The sequence below is a fragment of the Tauraco erythrolophus genome, chromosome 2 (genome assembly GCF_009769465.1).
Source record: "Tauraco erythrolophus isolate bTauEry1 chromosome 2, bTauEry1.pri, whole genome shotgun sequence".
Classification (NCBI taxonomy): domain Eukaryota; kingdom Metazoa; phylum Chordata; class Aves; order Musophagiformes; family Musophagidae; genus Tauraco; species Tauraco erythrolophus.
In genome coordinates this window covers 58,869,114-58,886,085 of record NC_141466.1, presented here as the reverse complement: position 1 = coordinate 58,886,085, position 16,972 = coordinate 58,869,114, and the positions used below count along the sequence as shown (strand labels likewise).

Below are 16,972 nucleotides of genomic sequence, written 5' to 3'. Positions count from 1 at the left end.
GGACTTTAAATGAACTTTTCACACCTTTATTTTTCTCTTTCAGCAATGGTAAACTGTTGGCAGTTGTTCAAGACCAATGTGTAGAAATCAGGTACCTTAGTATTATCTGTTGCTTCATGACTACAGTTGTGGATTTCTGAGAAAGTGTTTCTAGTCATTTGCTAACCACATTTTAAAATATTTTTCTAGTTTTTTTTTTTAATGTTTTATATTGGGATAGCAATCTATGGAACAATCTTAACATATCTTATCACTGACTTAAAAAGCAGAAGCCTTCTATTTCTTCTTACTTCTTGGCCATTCCCCATAAAAAAAACCACCTCCCCTCAAAACATCCCCCCCCCAATTATTAATGTTATAAATAAATGTATATAAGTATCTCTCTCTCTCTCTTTTTTCAAGATGTGAACAAACCCCAATCAAGATGCTTCAAAATACTAAACTCAAATCACGGTCTTTCTAACCTTTGCCTTTCTGCTCCCTTTTAAAGTCATCACGAGAGAATAGAAATTCTCCCCTAATAAATGGGACAAGGAGCTAGTATTCTGCTTCTCTGTAGAGTATAATACTGGCATGCATAATACTTCACCTTATTCTACAAGTAATGTGGATTTCCATAAAGACTGATGCTTTCCCTTTTTCTTCTGTTCTCTGAAAACAAGCTCTCCTTACCAGCTCAAGAACGCATTTAGCTGTAGAATGGATCTTGATTGAATGTGTTTACTTGCTTCGCAAAAATCCATTTGCTAGAAGGTCATACCTTCTATTTATATGTAAAAGAAGCAAGTGTATGAAAATTGTTCAATCAGAAGTGGTGTGAACACCATAAATGTCAGCTTATAGACTATAAAATAAATCTTGTGTTTCAACTGTATTAATGTAACTATATTCTTGCATTGTTTCCAGAATTGTCACCTAGAGAATACTGACTAGTGTTTTTTTTTTCCTTTCTTAAAGTTACATGCTGAATACTAGTACTAATACTAGTATTAGTATTTATGCGTTCGGAGGCGGGTTTCTAAAATACTGTTGTTTGTTACTGTAGCTGCCTAAGGGTGAAGGCTACTATCTGCCTTTTGGAACAAGAAGTTAAGTATATGCAGGCCTTCGAATTGTGCACTTAAAGTATTCGTATAGTGTTCTGCTTTTTTCTGGAAAATCAAATAGTGGTTTTTTTCATATTTAAATCCATATGAGTTTTTTTCTACAGGTCTGCTAAAGATGACTTTGGATCCATAGTTGGAAAATGTCAAGGTATACAATATGGCAACCTCTACATCATTACTTAGTGTCATCATTGTTTATTATTCATGCAGTGCTAAGTGGTGATGTCGGTTTACTTTATTGATAATGTTGTAACTTCTTAAAAGCGCTGAGAAGAATCTGTTAATAATTTGGCTTTGTGACTAGCTCCATTACCCTCTTCTTTTGCTCAAGATTAACTTATAAAACCTAAATCTGGAATGAAATGATAGTTAAAATTAGTAGGTTTTGGAGACATAGCAGGTGTTGGAGGTGGTGTGTGGGGTTTTTTTTTATTTTCTTCCCTCCTCTGAGATAAGCTTATAATGATGGTAGGCACCCTGCATTTTTTTGAATGCAGTTGATTTTTTTTTCCTGTTTAAAGTGTTATGTTTATATTTCACTTTTTAATAACTTTATTCTTTTTTTTATAGTGCCAAAGGATCCTAACCCTCAGTGGAGACGAGTGGCGTGGAGTCATGATTGTACGTTACTTGCTTATGCTGAAAGCACTGGAACAGTGAGAGTGTTTGACTTAATGGGTAGTGAGCTTTTGGTCATTACACCGGTAAGTGCTCTCTTAGATTGAATATGAATATAGTAGAACTTCTTAAAGAATAAAAGGTGATTTCCACTCATTTCAATCATGGCTTACCTTGGTATAAAGGCTTCCAGTATTAATACCATGCACAAACGTACCATGAAGTGCTTATCATATGATGGATATATTACAGTTAAACTGAAGTCATGTGTAGCACTTGCAAAGCATATCCTTTGTGCTGTTGAATCTTGTCAGAATATTCATCTTTCTTTTCTTTTTCTTAGAATTGTGATAGATCTGCAGGTACATCAGATTGTGAAAGTACAGAATCACCTAATTAGCATGTGTGCAAATAATTACAATTTGCAGTAGTAGATTACAAATCTTCAGTTTATATACGGAGTCACTTATAAATCAGGAAATACTGCTGATAGAGCAATATGAAGGTTTTTTTTTTTTTTTGGTATGAGAATAGATAATTGCAGTTGGATTGTCCTACACAATGTATTTTATATTTTGCATGTTCAATGTTGTATTAAACTGACTTGGGAAGTTTCTCAAGTGTATTTCCTTATTGTCTTTGCAGATTTTATAGTAATAAGATTTCTTTAAAATCAAGACAAAAGGAAGCGTAGAAACGATGAAAGTATTTTTTAATACGTTTTTATACAATATACTAAGTTTAACTTCCTAGTTCTTTCAACAACCAAGATTTTTTTTTTTTTTTAATTCTCTTTCTCTCTCAATGTCTGTCTGCATTTTTGGGTAAAGACAGCAAGTTTTCCAGGGGATCTGAGTTATGCTATTGCTGGATTGATCTTTCTAGAATATAAAGCAAGTGCCCAATGGTCAGCTGAACTGCTTGTCATTAATTATCGTGGAGAACTGAGAAGTTATCTTGTAAGGTAAGTATAAATTTTGACTTGCTTTGAGACGACACAGTAAACTTCAAAGGAATTCTTTCTGCTCTTCAAAGACAATAGATCTGAAATAATGTATGTATTCTTTTCCCCATATGTAGTGTTGGAACAAATCAAAGCTTTCAAGAAAGTCATAGTTTCAGCTTTAGCACTCATTATGCCCATGGAATAACTACTGTAATTTATCATCCTGGTCACAGGTAAGTGTTCTGTTTCCTACCTGCCAATAATGTGGAAATGATGAACAAAAGTGGCAAAATTAACATTGAAGTGTGTTGGATAAGGAGGGGGAGAAAAATGTAAAATCTATTCTAATATTGGTATTTAGTGAATCAGTAATAACAAGTCATGTATCATTGTACCTGTGAAAGAAGCCCTGGTTGGTGATCTCCTTTTACTAGTGGAATAATGAAAATAAAGTTGTGACTTTTACTGTTTGAGTACCTTGCATCGGCAACAGGTGTTAGAATGTCAGGAATAGGTTCAAAAAACGTTTCTGAATTTGATGGAGGTAAAGGCTGATGTATAAATTTGTTTGATTAATTGTTTTTTTTTCTGTCTGGATTTGATTGCTGGACTTGTTGGCCAGCCCATTTTCCCTAGTGTTCTGACTGGAGCTGCCAGGCTTTGGTATTTGGAGTTGTCTTGTGATGTGTTTTCTCTGTAAGTAATGTGTTGGGTACAGGTACCAGACTTGAAAGATGGACTAATTTACTGCCTGCTCTTGAACCAGATGTAGCTGGAATAGGTCCTAGTTAGCCAATTATTTATGTTAAAAATGTGTCGGACTTTTTAATATCTACTTGTTACATAGCAAGATAAACTCAGCAACTTATTTTTCTATTTCTCTTCAGTTATAGGAGCTAAACTTCCTTCTAGACATTTTTCTTCTACTAGATCTGCTAGGTTTGAATTTGTCAGCGTAATGTGTTATATCACTGTACTGTTTTAAATGGAAATTAAGCTTGACCATAGAATACTAGAAGAAACTCGCTGTTTAGAAACTTATTCTCATTCTTCTATGTTGAGTGAGCTGTCCTGTTTATCTTAGGAAAAGAAATAGTTATTAATGAGAAGTAATGTTCACCTGGCTTACTACTTTGAGAGATTAAGTTTGAGTATGGTTTCTGCTTTCTACCGAGTTCATATCTAGTAATTCTACATAATTAATGCTCAGTATACTAAATCTGGAATTTTGAGGTAATAGGTGTGCTTAGCACTATCTGACCAGACAACAGAACTTACTCATTCTTTCCTTTGATCAAACCAGGGTTAATGGTTCTTGACACTTGTTTCCAAAGTTCTCTCTTCTACTCCTAATATTAGGAAGTAGGTTGATTATAACAGTGAGTGTTGTAAAGAATATTGGTTCATGTTCAAAGTATAGTCAAATAATTATTCTAACAATTATAATAGGTGGGTGTGCTTTTTGATGTGTTTCTGAGCAAATGATGTCAGAACTGTTAAACTCTTATAATTGATGAACTCATGAACAAGAAAATGCTTAGAAGATCAGCTGCCGTAGTTGTCAACCAAATAGCATGGACGCTGCTTTGTGTGTGCTAATTTAGAGATTTAAAAGAGGAGTAGGGGAAAAAAAAAGGCAAAAAATTCAAGTTTTGTTTTCTTTCGTTCCTCACACCTCCTCCAAGAGAAGTAATAGCTTTGATTTTCCTACTATTCTTATGAAGTCTTAGATTAACATTTTTAAAACTTGATATTAGTGTGAAGTAAAAGAGCAGGAGACAATGCTGATTTGTGCTTAGAACAGGCTATTCAGAATATTAGTAATTAAAGTTAGCTTTTTATGGAAGCTTATGGTTGGCATATTTTTTTTTGTTGTTGTCTGTATTTCATATTTTCTAGGGAGAGAAATGCCTTTTCGTTACATAAAAAGATGTGGTTATATCTGCTGCTGAAGTAATAAGTTTGTGTAGTGTGTGTGGCATACGCATTCAGGAAGTACTTGTTTTTACCAGGAGATACTATGGTACATTCCATGAAAATAAAAATAGTCAGGTGGAGTCCCCTGTGATCGTAGTGTATCTCCTGCTATGTGCAGTCACTTGACTTGCTTTGTAAATTTGAAAAATTGATACTTGGAAGAATGCACAATTGGACAACATGGATGGAAAACAAAAAGAACTGATATTTTGTCCTTCATGTAAGCAAGTCTTTTCTGTTTTGAATTTACTCTTTGGTAGAAAACTTCTAAATTTGACAGTAGAGCACTCTAAATTCAGTAGCAGAGCCTCTTGCTGAAGTTGTCTTGTTATCTAAAAAAGCCCCAGGAGTTGAAGGGAGGCAGTTTTCTTATATTGTGTATTAGCGAAAATTGTAGATACATATGAACACTTTGAAGTTTTCATTTTTGATAATGTGAACTTTCATCACGTAACGTAAGTTCAGCTTTGTCGCTTTATGCTTTCTTGCATTTCATTTAGTTTCACATGTTGAAGTTATACTGGTCTGTCTCCACTGCTTGTAAGCCTTGACTTTCTGCACTCTATATTTCTATGTATTTGCTCGTTACCTATTACAGTGCAATAAAATAGCACTTAAGGACTTAATACACCTAATTTTTTCAGCTAGATGTACAATAATTGCAAAGAGAATATTTCAGTAGGGAATGTATCTGAATCTGTAGGAAAACTTGAAACAATAGCTTTGGGAAAAAGTCTATTAATGATTTTCACTGCTGTTGAAAAGTGTTACATACCTTAATTTAGATGCCTAATGTTGGTGTTCTCATGTGATTCAGCCTTCATCTGTGATGGAATTTATGGTGTACTTTAGCTGATGAAACGTAAATGTCTGCTTCAGTGTGAGCTCTCTGTAGGCTCTGACGGAAGGTTCAACACCTGCTTATTTGGAGTATCTTAATCTGGAGCTGAATGTCTTACTTCAGGGTTATCTGCAATTGCTACAGAAAATGTTGGATATTGGAGCTTAAAATTTGTGATGACTATAGGAGATGAAAGGTTTTAGATTCAGTTGGAATTTGTTTGTTATACCAAAACTGATGGGTGAAAAATTATGCAAGAAGTCTGTTTTTTCTTGGATGCCTTAGCTGAACTTGCTGTTCCAAGACCAATATTATACTAGTTATCTTCAGCCCAACCTTGTAGAAAGCTTTGAAATAGAGTACAGTTGCGGTACTGCATACTGCAAGGACAGCTGTTTTTTTGAAACTAGAGTAACCTCTGATGATCACCTTATCTGTTCCCCTTCACAGCAGGGTCAACTAGAGCAGGTTGCTTGGAGCCGTGGCCATCAGGTCGAGGGAGGTGATTGTGCCCCTCTGCTCTGATGAGACGCCACCTGGAATACTGTGTTCAGCTCTGGGGCCCCCAACACAAGAAGGACATGGAGCTGCTGGAGCGAGTCCAGAGGAGGGTCACGAAGATGATCCGAGGGCTGGAACACCTCTCCTACGAAGACAGGCTGAGAGAGTTGGGGCTCTTCAGCCTGGAGAAGAGAAGGCTCTGGAAAGATCTTACAGCAGCCTTCCAGTACTTAAAGGGGGCCTACAGGAAAGCTGGAGAGAGACTTTTGACAAGGGCGGGTAGTGACAGGACAAGGGGCGATGGATTTAAACTGAAAGAGGGGAGATTTAGATTAGATATATGGAAGAAATTTTGTACAATGAGAGTGGTGAGGCACTGGAACAGGTTGCCCAGAGGAATTGTGGATGCCCCATCCCTGGAGGTGTTCAAGGCCAGGTTGGATGAGGCTTTGGGCAACCTGATCTGCTGGAAAGTGTCCCTGCCTGTGACAGGGGGGTTGGAACTAGATGATCTTGAAGGTCCTTTCCAACCCTAACCGTTTTATGATTCTATGTCCCTGCATTCCAAGACTTGCACACCTGTATCATCCCTTAGGAGTGTGGACTGAGTTAAGTCCTTTATGTGCTGGGGTCGCTCCAGTGGGTGCTGGGGACTGAGCCTGGTGGTGCATCATCACAGTTGCTGAGAACATACACAGAGAGAGTTTCTGGTCCCATTTTCTGCAAACAGCCATCCAAAATGCGGTATCCGTTGGCTGTGCTCTAGGCCTGGCGCTTATGTAGGTATTTTTTTAGGATCTGTTGAAGGGTTGCTGACCCTTACTAATCTGGAGTTGGCTGGAACAAAATCTCAAAGCACGCTTTGACTAGGAACAGCTGGCAGATCTTGTTAAAAGCTTCTAGAGCTTGCTAGCTAGATCTCCCTGGCAATGGCAGGCATCGTGAAGTTCCTCAGAGACTTCACAGGAGTTCTCTGATGATCCCAGAAGTATGTAGAAGGTTAGGAGGATCCAGAAATGGAGCATAGAAACTGCTGCACAAACTGCTGCATGCTAGCTCTGCTCTGTGTAGAAAACATATGCAGGAATATTTAAGATTTTAACATTTTAAGTATTAAAGGATATTGCATTGATCTTGATGTTCATAATGACGTAATAGACAAATCTTTCCCTTCTAGGTAGTTACTATTAAGTGTCACATATTAACTTAACATTGCTTTATGGCCCATCTGGAATGGCACAAAACAACAGCTGATATAGTGTGATTTAAGAACCCAGGTATTTGGCCAGGAAAAGTAGTTTTTCACATTACTGGGACAAACAGAGGCTGGCATGGTATCTTCTTCTTCAGGCTGTGACTAAGTTAAAGGAAAAAAAAAAAGTAAACACGAGAAAAACCTCTCCTGTTGCTGTTCCCAGTCTACCTGTCAACTTGTTATTTTGGAGTCATCTCCTGTCTAGTCTTGAAAAAATAATTGGTAAATAAGGCCAGATCTTTGCTGAGGCTCTCAAGAGTACCTTTCATTTTCTTTTGGTGCCAGCTATGTTACTCATCTTAATAGTTTCTGTCCCTGCTGTTGCGTTTTGCTCTCTGAAAAGCTTTTTAAAATTTTAAGTGTGTGCTGCCATGATGAATTTCTCTGCAGTCCTGGGAGAAGGCTTTTTTGTCTTGAGGTTGTGTGTTTGTGTGTGTCTAAACTGATACGACGTCTTCATTCCAGCTGTCATTTAGTTTCATTTATCCTAAAAGATACTTCTGAATTATAGATATGTTGCACTGTGTGTGACAGTTTTTTCGAAATTTCTTTGAAAAGATTTATCTTGATGGAGTTTTTGAGAGCTAGTTCAGGAAGTTTTGGAGTGACTGCTGTCACTATTATTCATGATTCTTCTCTTGGTCTTTGTGTTACTATTTGTCTTAGTCACCTCTGGCACAGTGTGGTCAATTGTAATTGAGTTTTAGTCACTGCTACTGTTGAAATTTTTTAATTCAGTGGCAAGTTGCAATGGAAGTTGGAGCTTATGGAAGAATTTAGGTGTCTATGGATGGACAAGACAATAGAGAAATTAAACTTCCAGAGGATTGTGCCAGTTGGCTTTTGGTTATTAGGAATTCACAGCTGTGTTGTAGAGATTTCATGAAGTTCTTGTTTACTGATTTTTAATTTTTTTTTTTTTTTGTAGAGCTTTTCCTCATGAAAGGCTGTGAACGAGACATCACACTTGCTTTCTTTGCTAAAAAAAAGTTAGGGAGTTTATCACTTTATGCATAATGATCTGTATAACATTGATCTTGCCAACATCTTTTCAGTGTTTTAAGATGTGATTTCATGATATTAGAGACTGTACTGAGATGTTGGGGTACCCAAACATGTTCATTCTTGACTAGCTAAAATGAATATAAGCTGCATGATGTACAGCGGGGTAGATAAAGTATTTTACCCTAAAACCTATCAGTACTGTTACAAGGAATTTCATGTGGTGTGCTGTGTCTCTGCTGAAAATTTAGGGGTTTGGGTGGTTTGTTTTTTTTTTTTTTTTTGATACAGATGTGTGCTGCAAGATATTTGAAAGCTTACTACTTCCTTGTTTCTTACTGAAGTTCCTCAGAAGAACCATGTAATGTCTAATAGATGGCTTTTGTATGAATTGGGGGAGGATCAAACAATTTACATTGTTTGATCAGTGGCAGTGTGTCAAGTTAAACAACAACAGTATGACATTTACTCTGAAAATTTTTCTGTTCCCAAGTCCATTTTTCTCCTAGCAATCAGCAGAAAATCTGATATTAAAATATTTTGTGTAGTTCTGAGAACTGCGTTGTTTATTAGTGGCTGTACTTCATGTGTTGTTATTTTCCATGTTCCTGAAGGATTGATGTTCTCTCCAAGCCTTCCTCAGTTAAAGTAACTTTCTTATCAAAGAATAGTAAACTGCTCAAGTACTTTCTGGTATTTGTTGCTGTCCCAAAATTGAATGAAATTAAACTTGCTATGTTGTCTTGCTTTTTGCTTCTGATTTCCTCAGTTGTGAGAGTATGAAATTGCTTAAATATTCTGATTTTCAATGTCTACCTTTCCATTATTGTTATTTTTAACCAACTGCTATAGTCTTTGAGAGTCCTGGTACAGAGACATCCTCAGATCGAGCTTGTGCTTAGTATCATGTGCATAACAAAGCCCTCTTACTAGTATTTTGGGTTAAAGTGGCATCTTTAAAGTGGCTTAGCTGTGTTGTGCTTTACTTTCTGATCATAAGAACAAATGCAAAATTATCCATTTTCGTGTTAATTGTGATGGTAGACTGAGAGACTCCTGTTGCTGTTTTTGTGGGAAATGGCGAAAGTGATTTCTGTTTTCCTGTCTTAGGCAACTCTTTACAAAATAACTCCACAAAATAACTAAAACTCTTAAGAAACTTAACGGACTGTAAGCATCCATGGTAGGAGTCATCTTGCTGTATGTTTGTGCATAGCATGAGACCTAGGAATGTTAAGTAAGTTTCACTGAACTCTTAAATAAGAGGATTAAACATGGAAGGATTTTATTTTTCTTTTTTCTTTCAGTTGACTCTTGCAGGAAATGTTTTGAAATACACTCAAATCACAGCTGAGAGCTATGTGAGCATCAGCCACTAGGTGGTAGAGCGTTTCAAGAGTAATGCAGACTTCAAAAATTGATGAAGGAGTGTTCTCAGGGCTGAACTTCTGGCTTTTCCAGTCTGTGCCTTTTTTGCAGATGCTTTACTTTTTGATGGGTTGTTCACTAAAATGATGCTTCTAAACAAATGTAAACATCTGTTCTCAAAGTTTTCATCAAAGTAATCATCAGTTAAATATAAAACTGCTTATTAATAAGGTGAAGGGCTTCAGAGGAAGAGATATTGATACATTTTAGTGGTAATCAGCAATAATTGTAAGAGTTCACTCAGAGTTTTTAAAATATCATCTACTGTGTGTAATGAAATTATATGGATGCTTATAATTGGTAGAGTGGCTTTAGAAAACAAGATTGAAAAACCTTGATGCATTTGGTTCCTTAGTAAAAGAGGAGTAGCTTTTGTATCAGATCTGAATACATGGAAACCTAATGCTTAAACTGAACGACCAGAACTTTTCATAAGCTTAAGCTGCAATTGTTATCATTCTTTGAGAGTAGGGGAAAAACTCAAATCTGTAGCCAGACATAGTTTATTTTAAATTTTGGGAATTATGCCGTATTTGGAAAGCTAGATATGAGAATGGATAGGAGTAAATGCCACAGATAACAAGTGTTACTCAAGTAATATTTGAGTCTCTTTAAACTTCAGGGTGTTTATTCACAGACCAGGCTTATTGAAGCTGTTCGGTATCTTAATATACTTAGTGTTTTTGTTACTGCAAGCAAACAGCTATAGTTCTGGCCAATTAAAAAAAAATTAATTATGTGGCAGAATATGAAACCATAATATGCTTTTATATATTTTACAGACTTCTGCTTGTAGGAGGCTGTGAAACAGATGAAGATGGAGTATCTAAAGCAGCTGGTTGTGGGATATCTGCTTGGAGAGTTCTGTCAGGCTCTCCCCATTATAAACAGGTCACTAGCTATGAAGATGACATTAGAACAGTAAGTATGTTTCCTCATTTTACTGGATGAATATTGTCACTGGCAGAATTATCTAACTGGAAGTTCAGTATCAATCTCTTCTTCAAAGAAGAATATAATGCAATATTTTGCTATTTTGTCAGCTGTGATGTGAACTTTTAAGAAGTTATCTCTTCTCCCCCCAATGTCTGTCTATTTATGCTTTTTCTGTAATATGATTTGAAGTTTTAAGTTCTTGATTATCACTTGTGATTTAAAAAAAAAAACACAAAACAACACAACAAAACAGCAAGAAATGATAAAAAAATTATAGTAAGGAAATATACAAATTCCTTAATTGTGTTATAGGGTATGTTACCTGTCTTTGGAAAAAATCCAGTTATTTTTGTCTGGTTTTTACTTAATGAAAAAAGGCAGCACACCTGAAATAAATATTTCTGTGTAAGTCTGACTCTTGATTTCTTTTGTTTCTGATAGAAGTAAATGTTTGATTTGATAGCAGCTACTGTATGGATATACTGAAATCAAGTTACAGTATACTAGGATAAATTCCAGCATTTACTCTTATATAGATATTGCTTAGTATTAAAAGTAAGCTGTTAATTTTGTTGCAAGTGGGTAGTACTTTACTGTGGCGTGATGCAGACCTAACAAAATGAACAAAGTTATACAAACTGCATTTTATTATCCTTGCGTTATTTTAAAATGGGCCCTTATGGAAGTTGAAAGAATCCTGCAGAGTTGTTTTAGTGCTTTAGATACAACTCGGTTTTTGGTGCATCAGTGTATGAGATTGTCTTTCATTATATGATATGTTTCTATTCTTACAGGCACAGAGAAAAGGATTATTCAGGATTATGAATTTAAGATTTTACAGCAGACGGGGAACGGAACAGGTATTAAAGTCTAGGTCTAGCTCAGAAATGTGTTTTACTGACTTAATTGTCCATTGATGACTGCCTGAGAGACTGATTTGAAAGTAGCATTTAATTTATGCAACTTAAGAATTAATATTTCTGTAAGACTTATAAAAAATAATAAGCTTTCAGCTTTAAATGGAGTAGCTTGCCATTTATTTGTCTTTTTCAAAAATCCAATTAGTTCGTGTACTGAAGCTTGAATCTTGGGGTTTTCAGCATACTGACAGGAACAGGTCTAGAGATACAGGGTTCAGTATGAAATGTAAACTCTTATACAAAAAGGAAGGTGTAAAAAGCCACCTAGTTATTTGTTAATAAATGTAATGAACATATGTTAGGTGTTATATGTTCTACAAGGAGAGATTAGATTGTGGCTATGTTTCTCAAGTATATGCCCAAGAGAGAAATAAGAGGAACTCCAAACCTCACCTTTTTGCACTGCCTCAGTCCCACTAGAAAACAAACAAAAAACCCCTCACATTACAGCCCAAAATTTTCATATGCTGTGGGGAAGAAAAAGTTAGTGAATTTAAAAGCCATTCGTGGCTTAAATAGTGCAGACACAAAGACTTCATTTTTACTGTCTGTTATTGAGATACAATGGAAACGTTTTGCTAAGTAGCTCTAAAGGTTTATTGTGGGTAAAACTACTACTACCAAGACACATGCAAACCTAATGAAACTGACTTGCTCTTAACAACTCTGGGTATGGGTCTTGTATTCTCCTCTCCACTGAATGAGGGAATGTTAAATCTGAGTGTCATGCTGAGGTGTAGGTGTGTGTTTTCTGTATTGCCAAGGCTTTGCATGCAGTGCTTGTGGCTTTCTTCTACATGCCTTAGGAGCTACCCATGCAGTACTGCACCACCTTCTCCTATCTCTTGTCTTCTACTTGTGTGTAGCCTTTGTTTGATTCTTTTTTTATCCCCATTTCCCTTCTTGTGAAAAAATTTATTCTCCCTTCTTTTGCTTTATAAGAAAAGAACAGTAAAGAATCTGTCTACCACCTTCACTGTGTCCTCCTGAGAGGAAAAATGGCAGGTCTGAAGTCATACAGACTTTGGAAATGGCCTTAATAGATTTTTAGGATGTTTAAATGACTGGTTAAAAGAAGAAATTGCATGCTTGATTGGAAGGGAAAAACAAATCTTTCTGAATTTCTCTCAAGGGTGGAATGGGGAGAGATTTTACTTCCTTCACTGAAAATATAAAAGAGAAGGCTGAAGTAAACTTTTTTCACTGGAAGGCTAGTACTGAATGTAACTGTACTAAACTTCAACCTCAGTATGCTTGCCAGTGCTAAATTTACAGAGAAAAGCAAAGATTGTTGTTCATCTGTGAATGTTTTAATCCGATTTCGGAGATTATGCTTTAAATAGAATCGTAGAATCATAGAATGGTTAGAGTTGGAAGGGACCTCAAAGATCATCGAGTTCCAACGCCCCTGCCATGGGCAGGGAAACCCTCCACTACACCAGGTTGCCCAAAGCCTCATCCAACCTGGCTTTGAACACCTCTAGGGATGGGGCATCCACAACTTCTCTGGGCAACCTGTTCCAGTGCCTCACCACCCTCTGAGTGAAAAATTTCTTCCTTATATCTAATCTAAATCTGCCCTCTTTCAATTTAAAGCCATTGCCCCTTGTCCTATCACTACACACCCTTGTAAAAAGCCCCTCTCAAGCTTTCCTGTAGGCCCCCTTTAAGTACTGGAAGGCTGCTATAAGATCGCCCTGGAGCCTTCTCTTCTCCAGGCTGAACAGCCCTAACTCTCTTAGCTTGTCTCCATAGGAGAGGTGCTCCAGCCCTCAGATCATCTTTGTGGCCCTCCTCTGGACTCGCTGCAGCAGCTCCATGTCCTTCTTTTGTTAGAGACTCCAGAGCTGAGCACAGTATTCCAGGTGGGGTCTCATGAGAGCAGAGTAGAGGGGTAGAATCACCTCCCTCGACCTGCTGGCCACGCTTCTTTTGATGCAGCCCAGGATACGGTTGGCTTTCTGGGCTGCCAGCGCACATTGCCGGCTCATGTTGAGCTTCTCATCCAGCAGCACTCCCAAGTCCTTTTCCTCAGAGCTGCTCTCAATCCATTCTCCGCCCAGCTTGTATTTGTGCTTGGGATTGCCCCGACCCACGTGCAGGACCTTGCACTTGGCCTTGTTGAACTTCATGAGGTTCTCACAGGCCCACCTCTGAAGCCTGTCAAGGTCCCTCTGGATGGCATCCCTTCCCTCCAGCGTGTCCACAACACCACACAACTTGGTGTCATCTACAAACTTTCTGAGGGTGCACTCGATCCCATTGTCCATGTCACCAACAAAGATATGTGAGGTATAGTTCATATTCTTAGTGGGAAATGGACAACTGTTAAGGTATGACAGGCACAGCATCTAGAGGACTTGCATATTAGTGCTAGCTATATTGGGATTTGATTCTCAGTTTCGCCAACTTAAATGACACTTATGAAATGTGAAGTGCCAACCTGCTGAGGTTTTCAGTGTCTTGTTCTGCAGTTCCCTTACGTTGATGAGTGTTGCCTGCTTTGCCGAAGGACTGGTTAGTCTCTGTAGATAACAATGCTCAGGCGATAAATTTGAATGTGTTCATGGCCACACGACATTTAAATTTAGCAGCAACAGAGTTATGACTGACTACTGAGTAAATGTTTTAACCCTTGTTAAGATTCATGATATACGCCACTAACCGTTTATCTGAAAGGGTTATGTGTTTTACCTATACGTTTCTAAGTCCTTTCACAGGCTCTTGTTCTTTGTACTCTCTGCATGCAACTTGAGTTGTAAAAAGAGAATTGCCATTAGTATGCATATACAATTCCCTGGCAAACTCTAATGGAGATTACGGTACTCTAACTGCTTAAGAATATAATCAGAGAATACTTAAGAATTATTTATATTAGAAAAAAAATCATAATTGGTTTAAAAAAACCTTAATAGTGCTCTCCTTTTCAATTAAAAAGACATTTAAAGCTTGGATTTAAGCAGTGCTCTCAGTAGCTGCAAACCACTGTACAACAGTCAGCAGATTACTTGATCATCATTGCTTCTGTGGCATAGCTAGAACTTAAAACAGCCTAAGAAATAAAGTAAATAAAAATAATAAAATAATTTAAATAATAAAATAATAAAACCCCCACAAACCCAAACAAACAAGCCAACTCTAAAAGAATATTGGTATCTTCAGATGATCCCTAGCTCGTGTGCTGTAGGAACTCCATTCAAACTTCTTAATCGTATAGACACCTAGTAACTTTTCTGTACTTTATGTTGTGTGTTTGGGGTGTTTTCCAAGACGGGAGGTGCTGGCTTAAAAATTGAATAGCTGCAGACTTGAATAGTTCTAACATTACTGTAGGTTGAGTCTTTATTAGGAAGTTTTTAAAAGCCAACTGCGCTAACAAAATGGGATTTTATAAACAATAGAAATTTTGGGAATCTATATCCTTCTGTCCTTAGGTGAAGACTAGACTCTCTGAGAACCTAATGATCTTTCTGAAAACATAGAAGTTGTGTTGAGGATGGAGGAAATAAATATAAATTGTATTTTCAGAAACTGCTATGCATTGCCAGTGACACTAAGTTTGACTCGAAAAATTAAATATATATTTAGAGGATCTTGTCTCATGAAAATAGTGTATAGATCCAGCTACAATTGTGTAAGATTTTTGTGAATTCTTAAGGAAGTATTTTATTTGAAGTACATTTTGTCTCTTAAGATATCCAGAGCTGAAGGAAAACTTCATCCAGGAGAATTTTTGTAGCCTTGATGAAATTTAGTTACGGATGTTGAATTACTACTTCTCTGTGGACTTAACCTGATCTTTGCTGTATTGCTGTTTATTTTATTGTTACCTAAGGGATTCTTAAATTCACACTCAGTGTCCTGTAATGAACAAGGTGGTCCTTCAAGATCTCAACTGCGTATCTCTCATATCCCCTTTGTTTTTAACGACACCCAGCAAAAAGTTTGTTTCCAGGGAGGAAGAGCTGTACTAAGCTGGTTTGGGTAGCACTCGTCCTTGGGTGGACTTGAGAGGCAAGACAGTAGAAAACTGAGGTTGCTGAGTGTTTTGTCTGAACAGATGATTTGAGAACAACCTGCAGTTTTTCCTCCAACTAGCTCTGCGTTGCTCTCTGCAATGTTCTCCTAGGAATGCCACACTTCACATTTTGTTTGCTCTATGACAGTGTGATACAGAAGTTCATGTTCCTAAACATTTGTTAGTGTTATGATAGTGTTCTTTCTTTAGTTGTTTAGGGTGTTTTGGTTTTTTTTTTTTCAAATTTAAAGCATATTACATTTTCAGGATGGAAGAGTGTACAATTTTTTTTTTTCCTAAAGTAGAAAAAATAGTTTTGGGTTTTACATTTTTCTGTGGTTTTTTGTTTTTTTTTTTTTTTATTACTTGAGGAGTGCTGGGTTGTTTATTTGTTTGTCTTACTTTGCTGACATATTATTTGGCAGGATGGAGTTTTCAAGATGAATCTTTCTCCTGATGGAGCTCTTCTGGCAGCTATTCATTTCTCAGGAAAACTGACAATCTGGTCTATTCCATCTCTCAGACAACAAGGAGAATGGGACCAAACTGATCAGGTAAGAAGGATGTAGATATTTAGAAATTGACAGCATATGTTTTAATCCTCTGGAGATGTGTTTTCCTAGGAGATGAGAGTAGCTACATGCTGTCTTTCCAGTCAAGTCCATATTTTTCCAAGAGCGCTATATTTATTTTTACAATAACCTATGTTTTAACTGTAAGCCTTAAACTTAAAAATTAAGAAATGAACCAATTGTGTTGGAATGAATTTTTCATGAGGCGTTTTGATGCCAAGTGGGTAACACTGGTACATGTAAACTGAAATGCTATTTTTAAAATGTAGGTGGGGAGACCAACACAGGTAATTTTGTTTGAATGGTTGAAACCAAATTCTGCTGTATGTCTAAAGTGTTCATCTATTACTTTCTCAATGCTTTCTACAGGAACTGTTTGCAAAAATGAGTAGGGGAACTTAAGTGAGGAACTATCCAGACACTGGCAAACTTTTACGTGACTAGGGTGAATTTAAACACTGGGAACTGAAAGCTAACTAGTTTTCAAAGAAAATTCCAGAAGGTTCCAAAATTCACAGTTTTTGTAGAATGTTTTAAATTCTTCAGGTTTATACATTCGTATGAAACACAGATAGCTTTTCCCACACTCTATTGAATTTATCTGCAGTCTATGCATTGTGCAGTAGGTAGTAGAAGGTCTACAACAAAGCACTTCCTGACATTAAACATAGGCACGGGTTTCTCTGATAATAAAGAGGACAAAATGAAGGCAGACGTCTTCCTTTCGGTATCATGGTGGCAATGAATTAAATGAAGGTTTTCAAGAAAGATTACAAAAAAGGTAGGCTAAAAACTTTTACTATAGGAAAGATTTAAATCAATAAATACTTATAGAGATAGTGGTGGTGTGTT

The 16,972-nt window shown here is 36.8% G+C and overlaps 1 protein-coding gene across 1 annotated transcript in view; it reads left to right on the top strand.

Moving 5' to 3' along the window:
- NBAS (NBAS subunit of NRZ tethering complex) overlaps positions 1-16,972 on the top strand; it is a 189,876-nt gene that overhangs the window by 7,858 nt on the left and 165,046 nt on the right. Inside the window, exons 5-12 of the mRNA XM_086631399.1 lie at positions 44-91; positions 1,211-1,254; positions 1,677-1,810; positions 2,555-2,688; positions 2,805-2,903; positions 10,457-10,603; positions 11,413-11,470; positions 15,974-16,102. Of these exons, the coding sequence (XP_086487525.1) occupies positions 44-91; positions 1,211-1,254; positions 1,677-1,810; positions 2,555-2,688; positions 2,805-2,903; positions 10,457-10,603; positions 11,413-11,470; positions 15,974-16,102 (793 nt within the window). The remainder of the gene's footprint in view (positions 1-43; positions 92-1,210; positions 1,255-1,676; positions 1,811-2,554; positions 2,689-2,804; positions 2,904-10,456; positions 10,604-11,412; positions 11,471-15,973; positions 16,103-16,972) is intronic.